At 45.9% G+C, this 20,497-nt stretch overlaps 1 protein-coding gene across 1 annotated transcript; it reads left to right on the top strand.

Moving 5' to 3' along the window:
- Positions 1 to 324: 324 nt before the first annotated feature.
- On the top strand, positions 325 to 9,718 carry LOC308355332 (UPF0728 protein C10orf53; the record flags this gene model as incomplete). Its single annotated transcript, XM_080823505.1, has 3 exons — positions 325 to 421; positions 8,836 to 8,955; positions 9,654 to 9,718. The coding sequence occupies 3 exons, from the start codon at positions 325 to 327 to the stop codon at positions 9,716 to 9,718; spliced, it is 282 nt and encodes a 93-aa protein (XP_080679631.1).
- Between the last annotated feature and the right edge of the window lie 10,779 nt (positions 9,719 to 20,497).

Raw genomic sequence — 20,497 nt, 5'->3', positions numbered from 1 at the left:
TGACTACTGTCGGTATTTATCATTAACACTTGCCACACGGGGCAGAAGTCCCCCGTTTACCTGGCAGTCAGGTAAGAGAAAGCAAGTTACACCACAACTCTCTTGCACCCCGGAGGTGGTGATGTAGATACCCAGAAAGGGACAGTCCTCATCCTGGCCGCCACACGCGCACCCGGCACAGGCCTGGGGGCAAGGATCCTCAGGTCCCGCCCCTACCCGCGCTGGCCCCGCCCACCCTCCGCGTGGCCACACCCGCTCCCAAGAGCCCTTCCAGCTGTTGCCTAGTAGTGTGTGTTGCGTCTCAGCGGGATCCAGCGGCCCGCTATGCCGAAGGACGCGGTGGTCATCATTCGCTATGGGCCGTACAGTGCAGTCGGCCTGTCTGTGGAGTACCGCACCTTCCGCCTAGAGGGCCTGCAAGGTGGGCAGCCGAGAGCCAGAGGCCACCCAACTGCATATGCCCAGGTGCACCCCGGCCTCTGAACACCCATGCAGGCTGTGCCCTCCTCCCTTCCTCAGACCCAGACCAAGCGCCATAACCTCCGGAAAGTCTTCGCACTGGGGACCAGGCAGTGCACACAAGTTACTTGGATAGGAGGGATTACATACCTTGCTTTACACATTGGGAAACTGAAGATCGGGAACGTTAATTGACTTGGCCAAGGTCATATGGCTGGAAAACGGTGGAGAGGCTATGCCTTCAGCATTCAATCATGAGACAAACCTTTCCTGACCACCTGGTGTGTGCTGGACACTCTTCCAGGTACTGGGGTCACACTGGTGAGCAAAGGTAGATGTCCTTAAAGCGACCTTCTCATGGTTGACTGCTAGTTGACCGTTGAGCCCTGGCCTCCAACAGAGGAACGTAAGCATAGCGGGACCCACCACTGGTCATAATTGGAGGGGAGGAGGGGATCTGGAAAGGTTTATTCGCTAAATTTTACTTGAGTTGAGCTTTAAAAAGTAAGGAGAAAATAACCAGGTAAGGAGAAGAAAGAGTGTGCCGGACAGAGGAGCTGCAGAGGCTGGCAGTGTGGACAAATGATGCGTTTGTTGAACTGTTGGGAAGATGGGCTGGAGAGGCAGACAGGCGCAGATCTGTGTGAAAGTTGCAGGCGGGGGTTGAAACTGTGGCTGCCCTGAGGAGAACAGATCAGAGGGGGCCAAGAATGGAAGCAGAGAGACAAGTCAAGAGGCTTTGGGGTGGTCCAGGGAGAGATGAGAGTAGTTTGGACCACGACGGTCACTTTAGGTCTGAGTCATGGACTTGGGGACAACATACAGAATGAGAAAATAGTCCAGGACTGAGCCTTCAGTGCTTTAAAATCCTCTATAATGTCCCAACAAAACCTCCTCGCCAGCTTTCTCTCAGGCTTCATGAGGTTCATTGTCTGTCTCGACAGTCTTTTGTCCGGACAGCCACGCAGTTTTCATTTGCCCGCGTGTTACCCACGCCTTTTCCACCCCAAGTTCTGCTTTAGGTAAAACAGAGACAAAGGCTTTGTGCCTGTCCCTGAAGTAGACCCCAGACAGGCGGCAGAGACAAACACAGGAATTTGCAAACAAGGTGTGCTCTGCTCCCTTTAGACAGAGGAACCAGGACCCACACGGGGGACAGGGGCTGCCGGGGAGGAGGTGGGGACAAGGGCAAGTTAAGAGGCCACAAAGCTTTCTTACCACTTTCAAGTTGCCTTTATCTTGACTCAGCCTTTGCTCTTTTGCCAACTTTGACTATTTTCCAGAGTTCTGACAAAGTGGGTTCTTACAGTTTCGGGTGGTTTGTTAACTTCTCTGTGGAAGAATGGGAGTTTGGAGTGCCTTCTCTGCCATTTTTGCTGCTGTGTACAGATCCTTTTTAATTACATTTCTTGCTGCTGCCATTATCAGCATGACTGTATAGAGTTCAACTAGATCAGTTACATACCAAGAATTATATTAAAGGGGAATGCATACATAAGCACTTGTTATAATGTACAGTTTACAAGTATTGAGGCTGGGGGCGCTTCGCATATAGTTGGCACACAAATCCCATTGACTCGACTGGTCACCTCTGGTCACTTGTCTCCTACTTGCATTCTTGGCACTGCGGATAGAGCAGAGATTAAGCACAAGGACTCTGAAGTCCAACCAATCTCATTTTGAATTTGTCTCCACCATTTAGTAGCTGTGTGGCCAAAGTCAAGATAAGTTATTTTACCTTTCTGAACCTCAGTTTCCCCATTGATAAAATGGGAGCAGATCGCTACCTCACTAATGTGAGATTCCAATGGAAAAATGCACACAGTCGTGAATACCATTCCTGCACATAGTAAATGCTCAACGAGCATTAGTTCTTATTACCCCAGAGCAGGGGGTTACTAGGACGGGGAGGAGGGCACAGCTTGGGACATGCTGGGGAGCAGCAAGCCACTGGGTCGGGCTAGAGGATGTTATGCAACGAGAGAGGCAGGCCTGTTTTACCCTTGACCACAGGAGCAGCAACATTTCCTGAGTTAAGAATGATGAGATTAAGGATGTGCCTTAAGAGGCCAGTTCCTGAAAGAAGAGATTTAGGGAGAGGAAGTGAGAGAAGACAAATTATTAAGAAAAATTAAGAGATTAGAAATTAAGTTCTAAAGTTCAGGGGAAAGACAAAAAAGACTATTTGACTGCTAAAGACGACTTGAGCCAGAAGTAGTTGTGGCTTTATTTTTTTTTTTTTTTAGATTTTATTTGTTCTTTTATTTATTTATTTATTTATTTATTTGACAGAGAGAGGGAGAGAGAGAGAGCGCACAAGCGCACAAGCAGGATTTGTGGGAGAAGGAGAAGCAGGCTGTGCCACACGGGGAGCCTGACACGGGGCTCCATCCCAGGACCTGGGATCACAACCCAACCCAAAGGCTCAGCCAAATGAGCCACCCAGGTGCCCCAGTAGTTGTGACTGTAAATAACATCTCTCTGCTAATGGCTCCCAAACTTACCTCTCCAATCAGGCCCTCTCATTGTCATTGGGATGGTCAGTAGTCATCTCAGACTGATATATATGTGCAAAGTCTCTAAACTGGCCTCTTCACACCCAGACCACCCCAGTCCCTCCTGCATTCTCTACATTTCAATGCACACAGCTCCCTTCTTTCAGTTACTCAGGCCAAAAGTTCGCAGGCATCTTTCTTTCTTTTTCTTTCTTTTAAATATTTAAATTAAATTTAGTTAACATATAGTGTATTACTGTTTTCAGAGGTAGAGGTCAGTGATTCATCAGTTGTGTATAACACCCAGTGCTCATCACAACACGTGCCCTCCTTAATACCCATCACCCAGTTCCCCCATCCTCCACCCACCTCCCCTCCAGCAACCCTGTTTGTTTCCTACAGTTAAGAGTCTTATGGTTTGCCTTCCTGTTTTTATCTTATTTTATCCTTCCCTATTTTATCCTTTCCTTCCCCTATGTTTATCTGTTTTGTTTTTTTAAATTCCACGTATGAGTGAAATCACACGGTGTTTGTCTTTTCTGACTGACTTATTTTGCTTAGCATAACACCCTCTAGTTCCAGCCATGTCATTCCAAATGGCAAGAGTTCATTTTTTTTTTAAGATTTTATTTATTTATTTGACAGAGAGAGCAAGAGAGCGCAAGTGGAGTTGGGGGGGGGGAGCTGCAGAGGGAGAGGGAGAAACAGGCTCCCCACTGAGCAGGGAGCCTGATGCTGAGGTCGATCCCACACCCCTGAGATCATGACCTGAGCTGAAACCAAGAGTCAAACACTCAACTGACTGAGCCACCCAGGCACCCCTGTGCCGGGTACATGAGGTAAAATAAACCTGAATGGAGGGGCGCCTGGGTGGCTCAGTGGGTTAGGCCTCTGCCTTCTGCTCAGGTTATTATCTCAAGGTCCTGGGATCGAGCCCCGCATCGGGCTCTCTACTCAGCAGGGGAGCCTGCTTCCTTCCCTTCCTCTCTCTCTGCCTGCCTCTCTGCCTACTTGTGATCTCTGTCTGTCAAATAAATAAATAAAATCTTAAAAAAAAAAAAAGAAGGTAAAATGGCACAGAAACTAGAGGGCAACTTGATTGTGTCTTAAAACTTAACCATGTACTGTAGAACCCAGCTCTTCTATTGCTCAGTCCCATATATATATATATATATATATATACACATATACACACACACACACATACACACACACATACACACACATATATATAAATACATTTACGTATATATACATGTATATACATTATACATTTTTACATATATATATATACACACACATACACACACACACACACACACACACACACACACACAGGTACATGTACACAGAGGCATGCCCAGGAATGTTTTCTGCAGTATTCTTGCTAATAGTGAAGATTTGAGAACAACCAGACAAAGGATTGGCTTGAGGAGATTGTAGTCTATCCACCCCATGAAATGCTGTGCAGCCGATCCGTGTATATCGATAGGGCTGGATAACCACGACACAGCAGTGAGGGAATAACGTGTGTTCCTGAATTCCACCCACACTGTGATCCCATTTCCACCGAAAATGACAGAGTGGGGAGAGGGACGAATATGGGTGATTTAACAGTTTTGTCCCATAATTTCAAGGTTTTTAAAAAAGTGTGGGCCTGCATTACACTTATAAGCTGACAAAATTTTAGAGTTTAAAATAGTTTGGGTTATTTTTTTTAACCAGCAAAAGCATTTTATTTATTTTTTAATTTAAGATGTTATTTATTTTTTGCAAGAGAGAGGGAACTAGCACGAGGTGGACGGGTGGCAGAGGGAGAAGCAGACCCTTTGCTGAGGAGGGAGCCTGATACAGGGCTTGATCCCAGGACCCCAAGATCATGACCTGAGCTGAAAGCAGACACTTTACCAATGGAACCACCCAGGCGCCCCAAAAAGTATCTTAAAGAAGTAAGTAAGGAGATAAGTGAGAACGGCCATCTGCTAAGAGGGGCGGGGAGAACTGAGTGCGCCCCAGAGTGTGCTGATGGTTCCCCACCTCTGAGAGCACAGGGTCAAGAGAACATGGGCTGAAGCCTCCATCTGCAGGAGGTAGGAAAGCAGGGAGAGATGAGGAAGCCAAAAGCACAAACAGCTCTTCCCACAGTCGGGAAGGGGAAGGAATATCTCAAGAAGATCAAGGGGAGAATTTTTATGGTTAAAGGAGAAGAACATTGCAAGCTACCCGCAGGTGGTTGATTTTTAAAGTTAGTTTGTGTATTCTGAATGATAATTCATATAATGCCAGCAGCCAACATTTCCTGAGGGCTTGGTGACAAATGCCAGGGTGCTAACAGAAGCAAAAGAGGAAGGGTCTGCTCCCCACACCCCCATCCCCCACTCCCTCCACCACTTTAGAGTCAATACTAACATCAGACCAAGCACAGATCCCCCTCTGTAAAATCTGCATCTGAATTCTGTACATTTCGTTGAAAATCATAGCCGTTTAGCATGTCCCGAAGCCCTGCTGGCTTTGGAAATATGCCTGATCTTTCCTGCACTTACTTTCCTGTCTTAAGAAATCTGAACATTTCTGTTCATTCCTTATTACCCACAAATTCTAATAGTTCAGCAAAAGTGTCTCTACTGTGGCATCAATATGGATGAAATTAAACTATCTAATGCTTAACAAGTCCAAAGTAATTCCCTGGCCATCGTTGCTCCTTGTCCGTTGTCCCAAATGAAGTCTGCCAAACGACCTGCTGAAAGGAATGAAAAGGAATTGAAACCGACCCAAAAAGCTAGGATCCGCCCTTATTCAGCTAAGATGCTCTCTGTGCCATTCTCACATCCCTAGTTCCTCACAAGCTGCACACAGTAATGGTCATCAGCTTTGCACCTGTGCCGAGCGGAGGAGGGGGAGATGCCTGTCTGTTCGCTGTGACTTCCTAACTAGCTGTGTTTCAATCACTCCCAGATGGTGCACAATTCCGCCAGTGCTGAGAAGAGGGAGGCTTTTCCATGTCCCTTTAGTTTACCCAGATCCCCCTTGAAGAATGAGGTGCCACTTCAAAGAGGCAGGCGTTCTGCGGGTGGCCTTACAGCTTCTGGTTGATTTATGCTGGAGTTTAGCCACTGCCTTTGGAAAGACTTTGTTGCATGGAGTATATTTATCTGACCTTTCTTTGAATAGACAACCCCATAGCAGCTCGTAGGAAAAAATGGGGCCTCCATGTAGCGAGGTGGCATTTGGGTGAGCTGTGGGGATTCTGGTGCTTCTCCAAGTTTGATCCCTTAAGCCTGCGCTGACCACCCTGTTGCTGGGCTCAGCCCATCGTGGACGGATGAGAAGGGGCAGGCATCCTGAGGGTGAATGTATGATGTGGAATCTGAGGTGGTTCATCGCTTTCACAAGAAGCAGACTTAGGTCGCTCAGTGCCCGAAAGAGTCATTGAAAGTACCCAGCACCATTATGCCAAGCTTGTTTATTTACCAAGCTGTTCTAACACTGGGCACATGGTGGGCTTGGGAGGTGGGGAGACTATGGTCAGGGTCAGTGAGGGAGACCTGTGCCCTTAAAGGCCCCGAGAGCCCACACTTTGTGAACCATATAGAAGGTGACGTGAAGAGTGATATATTCTCTTGAGAAGATTTCTTCCTGTTGGGCTTCATGGCTCAGGTGCCATTATTTGGCACCACTGACTTGCACAGGGTAGGTCATTTGGTGCATCCGATTCTGTCTCTTAGGAGACACTCTGCCATGAAAGAGTCCTGCTGTTCTCATAAAGCAAACCCCAAACCCAGAATCTCCATGAGACTCAGTCAGATGGGGCCCTGCCCTGTGAGAAAGGAAAGCACCCTGGTGGGCTGCCGGGTGCACACCTTCTCGGGGGCTCCTCCTGCAGAGCCCCTCCGCACTTCTACTGCAGTCACAGTGGGCAGCTCCCCACAGAACCCCATGCCTGCTCCTCTCCAGAACCCTTAGGGAGTGGGTGTTGTGTGTGAGTAGGATAGAGGCAACACCTTGTCTCCAGAGATCAGGTAGGAGTGGAGAAGCTGATGTGTTCCTGATTTCTTCCCATCAAGTTGAAGTCCATTTCCCAAGAGCATCTTCTGACAATGCAAAGCCAAGGTCCTGGAGGCCAAATTGCCTCCGACCTACTCCCTTGCAGCTTTTTCCTCTAGGGCTGCACGTCCCCACTCCTGAGGGGGTGCTGTGGGAGAGTGTCTGATCCCCAGATCTAATGGCCATCCCAAACTGCACAGACCACTTCATTTAAAAAAGTTTTTGGTCCAAGCTGAGTGCCTTCCTCCAAAGACATTTAAGGCAGGACATTGAAATAGGATACAATAACATAAATATGCCAGAGGAAAAGATGCTGGTGTTCTGTAGAAAGAGGCGTTAGCTGATGCCGGGTCAATTAGGGCCACCACTTGGGGGCCTGAGGAGAGCGATCTTGTTAATGGAGATCCTCACTGAGTTACTCTCTGAAGTTCCTTTCCAGAAGTGAAATTAAAATCACGCAATTAAAATGTTCACAGTTGGGGTTGGATGTTCTTGAACTGATTGAAAGATGAAGAAGTGGACACGCCAACATTTGGAAATAGCAATTGTCTCTGTAATTAAATGCAATTAACTGACGTAACTGTCTGCTTTTCTGCATGTAAGACGGATTGAGATTCTAAGACTTTAAAAAAAAATTACTCTTCCTCTGATTCCTCTTCTCATCCTAACCAAAATCCTCGCCAACGTATGAAGACCGCCAAAGATGGCGGCTTAGCCCACTGACTCTACCACCAAGGTTACGGGATGAACATATTAAGAAAACTGAGGAGAGACGTGTTAGAGAAAACAGAACTCCGTGATGGTCAATGCACATCATTTCTCCTAAATGCATATATTCTTGGATTTCCACAATGGAGGCTAAACCTAAAACTGTTCCACAGCTGATCTCTAGGGAAGTGATAACCAGAAGCAGCTTCCAAAATTTAGCTCATTACCTTAAAAAATAAAAAGGGCATTTTGTTTCTTATTATTAAAGAAAATCTGGAAAATGCTGAAAGAATAAAGAGAAAGAGGTTTCACATACTGTTACCAAAGAGATATACCCACTGGGTATTTCTTTTCCTATTACATACACATATTTTAATTAGTATCGAATATACATTTTCATAGATACTATATATATATCCTGATTGTTTACTTATGTCACAAATATTTTTCTTGCTATTTAAAAAATTCATAAACATCTTTTGAAGGGTTTGAATAAAATCTCATCATAGGGACCTGCCATCATCTGCTTGACCATCCTCTTCTGATTAGGACAGTAGGTTATTCAAAGTATTTTCTATTGTAATACTGCAGAAAGGAACATCTTGCTACAAAAGTCTGCCTGAATTTCTTGTTTTTTCCTGAGGAAGCTTTCTTATAAGTGCAATTTCCCAGGCCAGAGTTTAATTCATTCTGTCATTCTACATTTTCTCGAGGCTTTTGAGGCTTTTGACGTGTACTGCCAAATTTCCTCCAGAAAGGTGACCAGTTTATATTTCCACCCGCAGGATAAGAAGTCACCTGATTCCCCACATCCCCTCCAACACTGAGTATCATCTCTATAAGAAAAGTTTAATAACCCTTCCTAGAGACATCTCATATCTTCATGCACCCTATGGGTCTGGGGCAAATTGTGACCGACCCCTGAACTGCTCAGGTCCCTGGCTGCACCTCCCAGCAAAGGTGAGGGCACACCTGGGCCAGCACCAGCTGGGTACCCACCAGCACAGCTGAGTTAAGCCAGGAGCAGCTGGAGAACAAGCCAGCTGCTGCCACCCATGAGGACAGCTGCATATCAGGTTAATCGAGAGCTTGTCCCCATGTCACTCACACCCCTCTCCATCTTTTGCAGCTGTGTTGACCAGAGATGGACACAAGGTCATCCTAGAGAAGATAGAAGACTGGAATGTGGTGGAACTCATGGTGAACGAAGAAATTGTCTTCCACTGTAACATCCAAGACTTGGAGTTTGGTAGGTCCTTCAGCACTGCTCCCAGCCAGCCTTCCCAGCTTTGCCTTCTCGGAAGCATGCTCGATTTCAAGTGCAAGTGGCCAAAGGTTATGCCCAGATTCAAGTTGGGTTTTTTTTCTGCATCTTAAATTCTTACTCAAAACCCTGTGCTCTGTGTTACGTGTATGAGCACATCCTAAAGGACACAGAGATAAGTGCTCGATGCCCTGGGCTTCTTCCCAGAACCCTGGAAACAAAGGAGGGACAGAAAGAAAAATGAAATGTTAGCCCTAGATTTCAAATGGGAATTTAGGGGTAAGAGGTTTTGGGTTTTTCTTTTTCTTTCTTTTTCTTTTCACGTTTTAACAATGTGTGTTTTATTATGATTTGCCTCCAAAACAGCTTCGTTCCATTTGACTCTTCTACCCAGGCTTGCTAAGAAAATGAGAGTCCGTACGCCAGCCGTGCCTGGTGTTATTAGTGAGGTTCTAGGGACCTCTTGGCCCTGGAGAGCTTCCCGCCGGGCAGGCTGGCATCACGCATCCCACACTCTGCTCAGAAATGAAAGCTTGTACAATCCACTCATACTCTGTTAAAGGCTAGTTAACAATTGACGTGCCTGTGTACTTTGAGATGTGACCTCTAGCGGAAGCCGTGTCTTCTGTGACATGACATCGTATAGAAAACTGGCCAAAAGAAAATTGCATCTATTTCCCCAGGAGGTGATGGCAAACTAGACCCTCTGTGTGAAGAGGCCAGGATAGCCGTCCTAAATGCCTACTGATCTCCTCGTCCGAACGGGCTCTGAAGTCAAGAGAACAGTGGATACCTCTGGCCCTTCTATGCAGCAAAAAAGCAGCCCGAGCCTTTGAAAGCTCTAGCAATCCCAGGTAAGGCCAGCCTGTCCTTCAGCCTGCCCGGCACAGGGTCCCTCACCTGGCTGCAAGGAAGCAGGGCCCACAAAAATAATAAAACATCATTTGCAGCATCTTTCAGTCTCAACCCACAGGGAGAGCCCTCCAATATCAATCAGGTCCACATTGAGCTGAAGGAAATAATAAAATGCAGCCTAATAACAAAACGCCATCCCATCCTAATAACACAGAGTTTGCCAGAAGCATCTAAGATTCCATTCTATAGTGAGTAAAGAGCTAGGAACAGGTGAAATTAAAGATTGGGCGGAAAGGGGAGCAGGGAGGGAGAACCGGGGCTCCTGAACATCTGAACCGAAAGTCAATGTCGGTATTTGGAAACCCAGCCATTTCTACAGGCTGATTTTCTTGCTCCCAAGGCAATCATATTTTAAACGTTCATATACGAGTACCTGAAGTCAAATCATCAGTTATTCTTTAGAACAAGAAAATTATCTGGCTTCTTTTGCATTCGCCAGTCCAACGAGCAGCTCTGGAGAGGGCCCAGAAGAGCACAGGGCAGAAGGGTCATGTGGCTCCTTGTCCATCTGGGGAAAAACACAGCCCTGCAGAGTTAAGGAAGGATTTTAGTTACAGTCAGTGTAGAAACCAGCCCTGCCTACAGGATGTTCTTTGTACTTTCAGGTCCCAGACACCCAACTGTAGCCCACGTTTGCAGCTATAGAGAAATGCAGATATTGATCTGATGACATTAAATGTGAGGTCATGGCAAAAAAGCATCACACCTTGGAGGAGAACGAGGAGAAAGAGGGTTCCTTCACAGAAGACTCTGGGCACCCTGGTGAAAGATAAGAGCTTTCAGGCTTCCACAGGCCATCGGCTGGCTCAGAGCGCAACTCACCGCCCCCAGGCAGCTACCGGGCTCCCTGTGGCTTCCCGGCACCTGGGGAGCCCTGCTTTCCATCCCTCCCAGTGGCTTCAAGCCCCTGCAACCCAGAACTTCAAAGGCATCTGGGAGGTGATGAAACCACTTGGGCAAGTTCTCTCTCGCATGTGAGGAGATGGGGGATGTAAGTTTCATTTTCAGCCCAAGCTTCACTTACCAGGTTTCATTCAGAGATTACCATCACTTAGGACTCTGGAAATATTTAATCATCCTCACTGAGAACCTGAGGCTAAAAAACTTTCTTCCTGGTGTCTGGTGCCTTCGATGTAGTCCCTCTTTCTCAACAACCAGTTTAAGTTATTATAGACGTAGCATTCTGCTTTCATAGGAACATTTTACTCTACGAGAAATACATTTCCATTATAGTAAAATGGAAAAATATAGGTGAGGAAAAAATAAAAATTTGATAACGTTTTGTCATATTTCAATTTGGGTTTCTTTTATTTATGGCTGATTATTCATTAAGAGATAGATGTATAGAGAAATTGATTTCACTAATTTCGGATCACATTGTCTGTACCCAATTATGTATCTTTTTTTAACTTAAATATTTTGTGTTGACCCCCTTCCTGTGTGATTAAAACACTTATCTAAGCATTCCTCTTTTTTTAAAAGATTTTATTTATTTATTTGTCGGAGAGAGAGAGCACAAACAGGGGGAGCAGCAGGGGGAGAAGCAGGCTTCCGCTGAGCAGGGAGCCCAATGCGGGATTCGATCCCAGGACTCTGGGATCATGACCTGAGCTGAAGGCAAACGCTTAACCAACTGAGCCACCCAGGTGTCCGTTGTCTAAGCATTCTATTGTGAATCAGGAAATTCTTCCTCCTTGAGCAATGATTCCTGCTTTCACTGCCATAACTTTTTCTGCTAAGAAATAAAATTGCAAGCTTTCCCATCTGCATTCGATGCAGTAACTTCAGCTCCAAGGACTGTGGCCCCTTCTCAGGCTCTGCAGCCCCTGTGTTGAGCAAGAGCTCCACCAGGCAGTGGCCTTGCCCTCCCCTGACACACCCCAACCCAGCCCATCTTTATGCCCTCAGAGCTGCACCCTCCAACCTGCTCTCCTTCCCTCCCTGACCAGAGCAGAAGGGCAGGTAAAGCAAGATTGTACACGATTCTAAGATAAACTCAAGCGCACAAAGTTTCTGGGAAATGCCTGTGCCCAGGATGCCGTGCTCCAGTTTCAACCAGAGTTAAATGAGGTATGAATCAGCATTACCAGAAAAAGTCACAGGGTTACCTCTGGTTAGTCAGCTTGGGGGGGGGGGGGGCAGCAGGACTTCATTTCTTCCATATTGTAGATGTTTTCAGTGATGGAATTTCTACTTTGTGCTGAGTGTGTATGTGTTGGGCTTAAGGGTGCTTTTCTTTTCTTTTCTTTTCTTTTAAGATTTTTTAAAAAATTTATTTGAGAGAGAGAGAGAAAGGCAGGCAGAGAGAACGGGGTAGGGGAAGCAGGCTCTCCGCCGAGCAGAGCGCCCGATGTGGGGCTTGATCCCAGGACCCTGGGATCATGACCCGAGCTGAAGGCAGAGGCTTTAACCCACTGAGCCACCTGGGCACCCCGAGTGTGCTTTTCAAATAAACATTTAAAATAAAATCAGGCGCCTGGGTGGCTCAATCGGTTAAGTGTCTGCCTTCAGCTCAGGTCTTGATCTCAGGGGCCCTGAGTCAGGCTCCCTGCTCAGCGGGGAGTGTGCTTCTCTCTCTCCCTCTGCTCCTCCTTCCAGCTCCTTCTCTTCCTTTCTCCCTCTCAAATAAATGAAAAATCTTCTTAAAAAATCAAGAATTTGAGGGGCACCTGGGCGGCTCAGTGGGTTGGGCCTCTGCCTTCGGTTCGGGTCATAGTCTTGGGGTCCTGGGATCCAGCCCCGCATCGGGTCTCTGCTCAGCGAGGAGCCTGCTTCCCCCGCTCTCTCTCTGCCTGCCTCTCTGCCTACTTGTGATGTCTCTCTCTATCAAATAAATAAATAGAATCTTTTTTAAAAATCAAGAATTTGATATAGAGGTCATCCGTCCATATAACCTAGCCCTTCTCTGTCATTGATTAAGCAGAGCTTTCTCTTTGGAAATGTAATCATTTTTCAGTCTAAAGAAATGTGCCCAAATGCTTCTTCATCTTCCTCTGTCTTATGTCTTCTTGAACATCTGTCTCCTTGCAAAGAAACAGGAAACATGGCCTGCTCCTGATTGAAGGCAAAAGCCCTCTGTGCTTCAGCAAGCTAGACATCCAGGTGCCTTTTAATGCTTTTAAAATGTCACTTAATTAACTCATATTTTAAGTTTATTAAGATGTCAGATCAATTTCATTGTGTGGCATGAGAATGTGGAAAGAAAGTGTCTCTTTAGAGGGGTCATCTTTCCTATCTTCTAATAAAATTAGAAACATACCCTCTAATTCATTAGCTATTTGAAGTGAAATTCAGACTCTCTAAGCCTGTTTCTTCTAGTTTTAAAATGCAAAAAGAATGAAGTTTGTAGGAGCCTCCCTGGCCTTGCTGCCTGGGGGCCTGGCTGGCTATCCCCGCTCTCTTGATGGTTTCACCCTTAAAACCTTGACAAACAATACAGGACAAGTACATATCTAAGAGAACTGTGTGAAAAATCAGTTCCCAAGGTGAGCTGCCAGGACACTTGAGCAGTGAGTATGGGGGAGGGGGACGCCCAAAGGACCCTGCACACCCTCATGAGCAAAGTCTCCTCCCACAGACACCTATCCCGAAGGAATACTGGGGTTTGATGCACAAATCCCCCGTGCTTTGGGAGAGAAAATCTCGGGGGACGTGTGGACACCCTATGGGGAACATGCTTCTGGGAGAAATACACGGGTGACCAAATCCAGGTGAAAGACAAGCAAACACTGGCCCAGGTGGCTGGCATAAAGCCTGGAGAAATGTCCTTCCCAAATCGTTTGAACATTTCAAGGAAAAGAGTCGATCTGTGGTTATTTGGTTATACTCTCCAGTCCTGGCGGTGAGCTGATGTCCTGAAAGGAAGAGAGTCCTGAATTCTCCTTCGTGGGGGCCACAGGTCACCACCCAGCCCGCGGAGGCCACAGTTGGGACAGCACAGGCTGAGTGGCACTAAGAAGGTAAAAAGAAACAAGAGGGCTAACGGCGGCACGGCGACCTCAGGCAGCAGCGGTGTGAGGGACGCTGTGGGCGTGAGGGCTGGGAGGCCCAGAGGGGCCCACACTGTGCAGAAGCAGGCAGACCCCTTGGGATCAACGTTCCAAGTTTTCCAGGAGTGGAAATCTAGATTTTTATTTGAAACTTTTGGTTTTAAAGCACGGGCTCGACTTTTTGAAAAACACAGTGCCAACCAAAAAGCAATAAGCAAAACTGAGACTACCACATCAGGCCCATTTGCAGAATAATCACCAGTTCCTGGTTGCCTGAAACCCCACCAGTTTATCCCTTCAGTCTGGCTGTTATTTTCCCCATAAGAGACGAGGTCACCCTTCACATGAGGCCCACAGTCCTCCAGTCCCTGTGAAACAGCTTGACCCTGCTATTTGATTAAGCAAATGAAAAGCAAAGACGCTGTTTGCTGATCTCTGAAATGAAGACATTTGACAAGCTGAGTGCCTAAAAAGCCTTATTGTTCTCTGTGATCGGGTACAAGGGGGCCCAGCTGTAGGCAGTGCTACTTTCCCCACATCACCTTTCCTGTTGGGAAGTGAGATAGGTAGTAGACTCTAGGTGCCTGCATGATTATGGATGGGCCTTTTTGAAAGTATGGGTTCCTGTTTGAGTGGCTGTTCAGAAGAGGTCAAGAGTGGAGACCCAGAAACCTAAGGGGAATGGTAAGTCCCAACCATTGCTTCCCATGGGAGTATTAGGTCCAGCTGTATTACTCAAGCCCACAACATATAATATTTAGGACCAAAATCTTCTGACTGCTTAAAGGAGTGTGCTGATGTTGTAGTCTCTGATGTTCTCCTATGCTCTGATTTAATGAGTCTGGGATGAGTCCCAGGAATCTGCATTTTAACACATGACTCTATTGAATCCAGGGCACAAAAGCCAACTGCTTTCTGAGAAACGTGGGACTGGGGTGTTAGGGAAAGACCACATCCCTACAGGGAGAGGTGGGTTCCCCCTTGAAGAGAATGGAGTTGCCCTCCTTCAGTCATGCCATGCAGGGATAGGAAGACAGGTGAGATGGAATGTTTCCTCCCTCTGAGCCTCCCAGATTCCAAAGACACTAGGAGGGCTTGGGAATCCTCCTGGGGTGTGAGAGAAGCTGGCCTCTGGAGCACAAAGGCAGGTTGGGGGTTAGGCTGGGAAGCTGCCTGCGGCTGGTACTCCGTGAATGTGACCAATGATCCCAGAGCCTCCAGTGAGCTCTTGACATCTGAGCTGTGATGTGTGGCGAGGAATCGATTCTTCTTCTCAGTCTGTGTCTACTCTTGGGCTGCAAGGAGGCTTAAAGGGGGAAGGGCATATCCCCCCAGGTGTGTACAGCAGCAGCAGAGGCCTTGGAAGGCAGTGGCCTCGGAACATGCTGGAGGTGACTCCCTATGGAAAAAAGAACAGTGTGGGAGACCATTGGGGATCATCCCCCCATCACTCCTGTCCAGAGAAGGGGGCACATTGAAGGGCCCTTGTCCTTAGCCACACAGGAAGACACTTTTGAGCAAACTTGGCCTTTTGTTGCTAACAGTTCAGTTGTACCCAGGAACCAAGAAGAGTCGGGCAGCATTTGGGTTATGCATACAAAAAGAAATTAAAAATAAAAATTACTTGCCCTTCTCTATGTATATCTGTTTATTAAAAACACACACTTCTCGGGGCACCTGGGTGGCTCAGTGGGTTAAGCCTCTGCCTTTGGCTCAGGTCATGATCTCAGGGTCCTGGGATCGAGCCCCACATTGGGCTCTCTGCTCAGCCGGGAGCCTGCTTCCTCCTCTCTCTCTGCCTGCCTCTCTGCCTACCTATGCTCTCTCTCTCTATCAAAAAAAAAAAAAAAAAAAAAACACAAAAAAACAACAAAAACACACACTTCTATTAGTAGCTCTTTTATCTTGGATAAAAATCAATCCAGGTGCTCCTCCCTTGGCAGAAGCGGTAGACTCTAGCCCAGGGCAGCAGACAGCAGTTCCTCTGAGGACAGAGGAGGAGGGCTGACGGAAAGGCCGTACCTGACTAAAGCTGGGTCAGATTTCAGCCTTGTTCAAACTGCTGACCCTCCCCAGGGCAGGGAGGAGCCTGCAGCCAGGTGAAGCTCCATCACTGACATGACATGTCCTATATGGGGAAGACTAGGTGGGGAGAACTCCAGCTGGAAATGTTGTACAAAGTGCCTCTTTCTCCATTAACTTTCATTTTAAACCTAAAGTTGTATTTCTGAACTACAATCATTATTTACTCCAAGTCGCACCCCAAATTCACTATGGTTTCTCACACCTTTTAAGTCCTACCACGGACCTAGACCTTAGCCCATACACACCCAACCTGGTTACCTACATTTCTCACAGTTCTGGAACATACACCACGCCTTTCTTGTTCCTGCCGTTCTCATGCTTCTTTCTCCTCCTGAAATGCTCAGGCTGTGTTCTCTGGCTGATAAAATGTTGTTGCCTAACTTTCAGGTCCCCCTTACCCATTCAGCCCTGCTCGAAGCCTTCCCTGACCTCTCCCCTGTCTGGCCTGAGGCACTGGGTACAGCCTCGCCGGTGGCTCCTACCATGAGGTGCTCTCTGCTGAGGAGGCTTGCTGCCTTCCCCACGCCTCTGTGGGAGGAGATCCTCCATCCAGACTCTCTTCTTGCCTGTGTGCTCCTGATGAGTGGAATCAAGTTCGGCAACACATCGAAGAAAAACCCAAAGTAACAGTGGTTGAAACCAGTGAGAAGCCAGAAGTTGTGGTGGTTAATGTTATGAGTCAACTTGGCGGGATACAGGGTCCCCAGATATTTGCCTAAATGTTATTTTGAGGGTGTCTGTGAGGGTGTTTCTGGTTGAGATTAACACTGGAATCTGTTGACTGAGTAAACTAGACTGCCCTCCCCCATGTACGTGGGCCTCGTCCCTTCTCAGAAGGACTGACTAGAACAGAAGGCAGGGTGAAGGAGAATGCAGCCTCCCCCCTTAACTCTCTGACCTGGGACATCAGTCTTGGGCGGCAATTCAGTTAGAACTCACACCTCTGGTTCTCCTGGTTCTCAGGCCTCCACACTAGACTGAACTACACCACCGGCTTTCCCGGGTCTTCAGTTTGCAGAGGGCAGACCGTGGGACTTCTCGGCCTCCCTAAACCTGGGAGCCAATCCCCTATAATACATTTTTCTGGGGGGCGCCTGGGTAGCTCCGTCATTAAGCGTCTGCCTTCAGCTTAGGAGGTCCTGGGATCGAGCCCTGAATCAGGCTCTCTGCTCAGTAGGGAGCCTGCTTCTCCTTCTCCCACTTCCCCTGCTTGTGTTCCCTCTCTTGCTGTCCCTTTCTGTGTGTCAAATAAATCTTTAAAAAATAATAATACATTTCCCCCCCAATATATATATAGATCATGAGCATACATACATTACATATATATATACACACACACACACACGCCCCTATACACAAATATTATAAAAATATAATGTGTATATGTATGTATGTGTGTGTATATATATATATACACAAATGCATATATATCTCCTCTTGGTCCTGTGTCTCTGGAGAAGCCTGACTAATACAGTAGTCCAGGCTGTGGTTGCCCCGACTCCATCGACCTCATCGCCCCAACATCTTAGCATCAAGCCTCCTGCAGCTACCAGGTCATGCAGCAGGCAGCTGGAAAGAGAAGGGGGCAAGAAGAGGGGTTTTCCCCTGCCTGAGCAGGAGCACAAGCACAGGGGAGGGGTAAAGGGGAGGGAGAAGCTGACTCCCCAATGAGCAGGGAGCCCAACCACACGGGGCTCCATCTCAGGACCCTAGGATCACGACTTGAGCTGAAGGCAGACTCGCTTACAGGCTTAACCGACTGAGCCACCCAGGTGCCCCTCCCCTTCCTTTTAAGAAGAATTCTCAGAAGCCCCACAGGATCCTTCATTCACATGGCCAAACCTTGCTGCAAAAGGAACAGGGAAATAGGGATGTTCAGCCAAGCAGTAGCATGCACTAAAACATCTTATTATTAAGAAGACAGAACAGCTAATGTAAAGCTTCACCCACACGTGGGCACAAAGCCACACGCTCACAGGATGTCTGCTAGATGCATTAAAGGGGACTCAGTCATCCTGGGAGGCTCATCATGCCCGATCTTGTGACAAGCTGAGTGTCATAGTTCTGGGAATATTTCTAGGAAGTTCAAAAGCTCTCTCCTCGTATCTCCTACCTCCTACTGGAGGCTACCGGCAGGCTCATCATAAAACATCAACTCTCCCTAAAGTAATCTATAAATGTCATGTTAAATTAAATTAAAATGCCAACAGGCCTTTTTAGAAACAAGAACTGATTATAAAGTTTATATTGAAATATAAAAAAAGTAGTAGTGAAAAATAGAATAGAAATCTGAAATAGACAAACAGAGGAACGTAGGGTATGAGAAAGGGCTTTTCCAATCAGTGGAGAAGAAGAGTGTTTCTTCTAGAATTGTTGTAGACAACTGGGTGGCCATCTGGACAAAAGCTGGATTCCTACTCAGCTTTATCTAGAATAAATTCCAGGTGGGTCCATTATTTAAATGTAGTAAATAAAATCATAAACTTGAAATATTTGTGGAATCAAGAAGGCCTTTTTAAGTGACTCAAAACCCAAAAACAGAGAAGAACACAAAAGATAAATTCAACTCCATAAGAACAAAAACAATTTTGTGGTTTTTAAAAAGTGCAAATAATACTGAAGTTAAAATACAGATAGTGAAAAGTATTTTCAACTTGTATCTTCAATCTAAACAGAGCTTCCACAAATCAATGAGAAAAAAGACCAGAAACCCAACAGAGAAGGGCGCCTGGGTGGCTCAGTGGGTTGAGCCTCTGCCTTTGGCCCAGGTCATGATCTCAGGGTTCTGAGATCGAGCCCTGCATCAGGCTCTCTGCTCAGCAGGGCGCCTGCTTCCCCTACTCTCTCTCTGCCTGCCTCTCTGCCCACTTGTGGTCTCTCTCTCTCTGTGTGTCAAATAAATAAATAAAATCTTTAAAAAAAAAGAAACCCAACAGAGAAAAATCAAAGGACACGGAGAAACAATTCACAGAAAAGGAAATACATAGGGTCCTTAAACATAGGAAAAGATGTGTAACCTCACTTATTAGATTCTTCTGATCCTAAAGATACACATTCACACATATGAGTTTCTACATGTACGAAAATTCTTTACAGGATGGCTTATCATAACAACACATCCACTCACAAGGGACAGAGTCAATAAACCACACACTTCATTCATACAATGGAGTCCTGCGTGTCCTAGAAAAAGACAGATCTTTGGAATACTATAATGGAAGGATCTCCAACATACATTGTTTAAGTAAAAAAATCATGGAACGTATGACTCAGAAAAGTATGTATACTAGGCTACAATTTGAGAAAAAAAGAGAAAGAACCTATGTATAAACGTATATATACACATACATATGTAAACATGTGCATAAAACACCAAGAAGCAGGATGTAGCTACGTCTGGATTAGGAGGCCTGGGGTACAGAGGGATAGCAGTGAAAGTCATCACACAGCCTTTTTACCTATTAAATTTGTATTTAAATTTAAATTTGTATATATGATATTACCTACTCGAAAATAGAAATTTTTTCAAAAATTGCCCTTTAAAAAATAAAGCACTTAGGTTTAGATTAACAGAGAAGAGGCTCTGTGCCAGAGCCTAGCACAGCAGAGGGTCATTGGAGACATGAAAAACAAGAATTAACTGGAAGAAAAAAATCAACTGAAAGGCCCTAAAGAGAGAATTCAGGATATGGAGAAAGACCCAAAAGTTCATTCCCTTAAGAAATGGTGCTGGGACAACTGGAGAGCCACAAGCAAAAGAATGAGATTTGATCCTAACCTCATACCATATACAAAAATTACCTCAAAATGGATGAAAGACCTGTATGTTAGAGCTGAAACCGTAAAACTCCTAGAAGAAAATATAGGAGTGAGTTTTCATGACCTGCATATGGCAATGGTTTCTTAGATATGATACCAAAAGTGATGTTACAAGCAGTTAAAGAAAAAAAAAATAAATTGGACTTCATCAAAATTTAAAACTTTTGTCTTTCAAAGGATACCATCAAGAAAGTAAAAAGACAACCTACAGACTTGGAGAACATTTTTTTAAAATCATAAACCTGTTAAAGGATTTGTATCTAGAATACATAAAGAATTCTTATAACTCAATAACAAAAAGACAAACCAATTTTTAAATGGGCAGAGAATTTGAGTAGACAGTTCTTCAAAGAAGATACACAAATGGCTGACAGCACATGGAAAGATACTCATCATTAGTAATCAAGGAAATGCAAATCAAAACCACAGTGAGATATCATTCACTTCCATTAGGACAGCTATTATCAAAAAGTCAAGGGGCGCCTGGGTGGCTCAGTCGGTTAAGTGTCTACCTTGGACTTGGGTCATGATCCCGGGTCCTGGGATGGAGAAATGAGAACATATGTTTTTTGTATTTTACAACACAAAAAGTTGTACATGAATGTTCGTAGCATACTTATGTATAATAACCAAAAGTTAGAAAGAATCCAAATATCCATCAGCCTATAAACAGATGAACAAGATGTGGTGTGTCCAGAAAACGGAATATTGTTCAGCCA

Source organism: Martes martes, assembly GCF_963455335.1.
Source record: "Martes martes genome assembly, chromosome: 14".
Lineage (NCBI taxonomy): Eukaryota > Metazoa > Chordata > Mammalia > Carnivora > Mustelidae > Martes > Martes martes.
The sequence above is the reverse complement of the archived record's forward strand: the minus strand, read 5'-3'. Positions and strand labels throughout refer to the sequence as shown.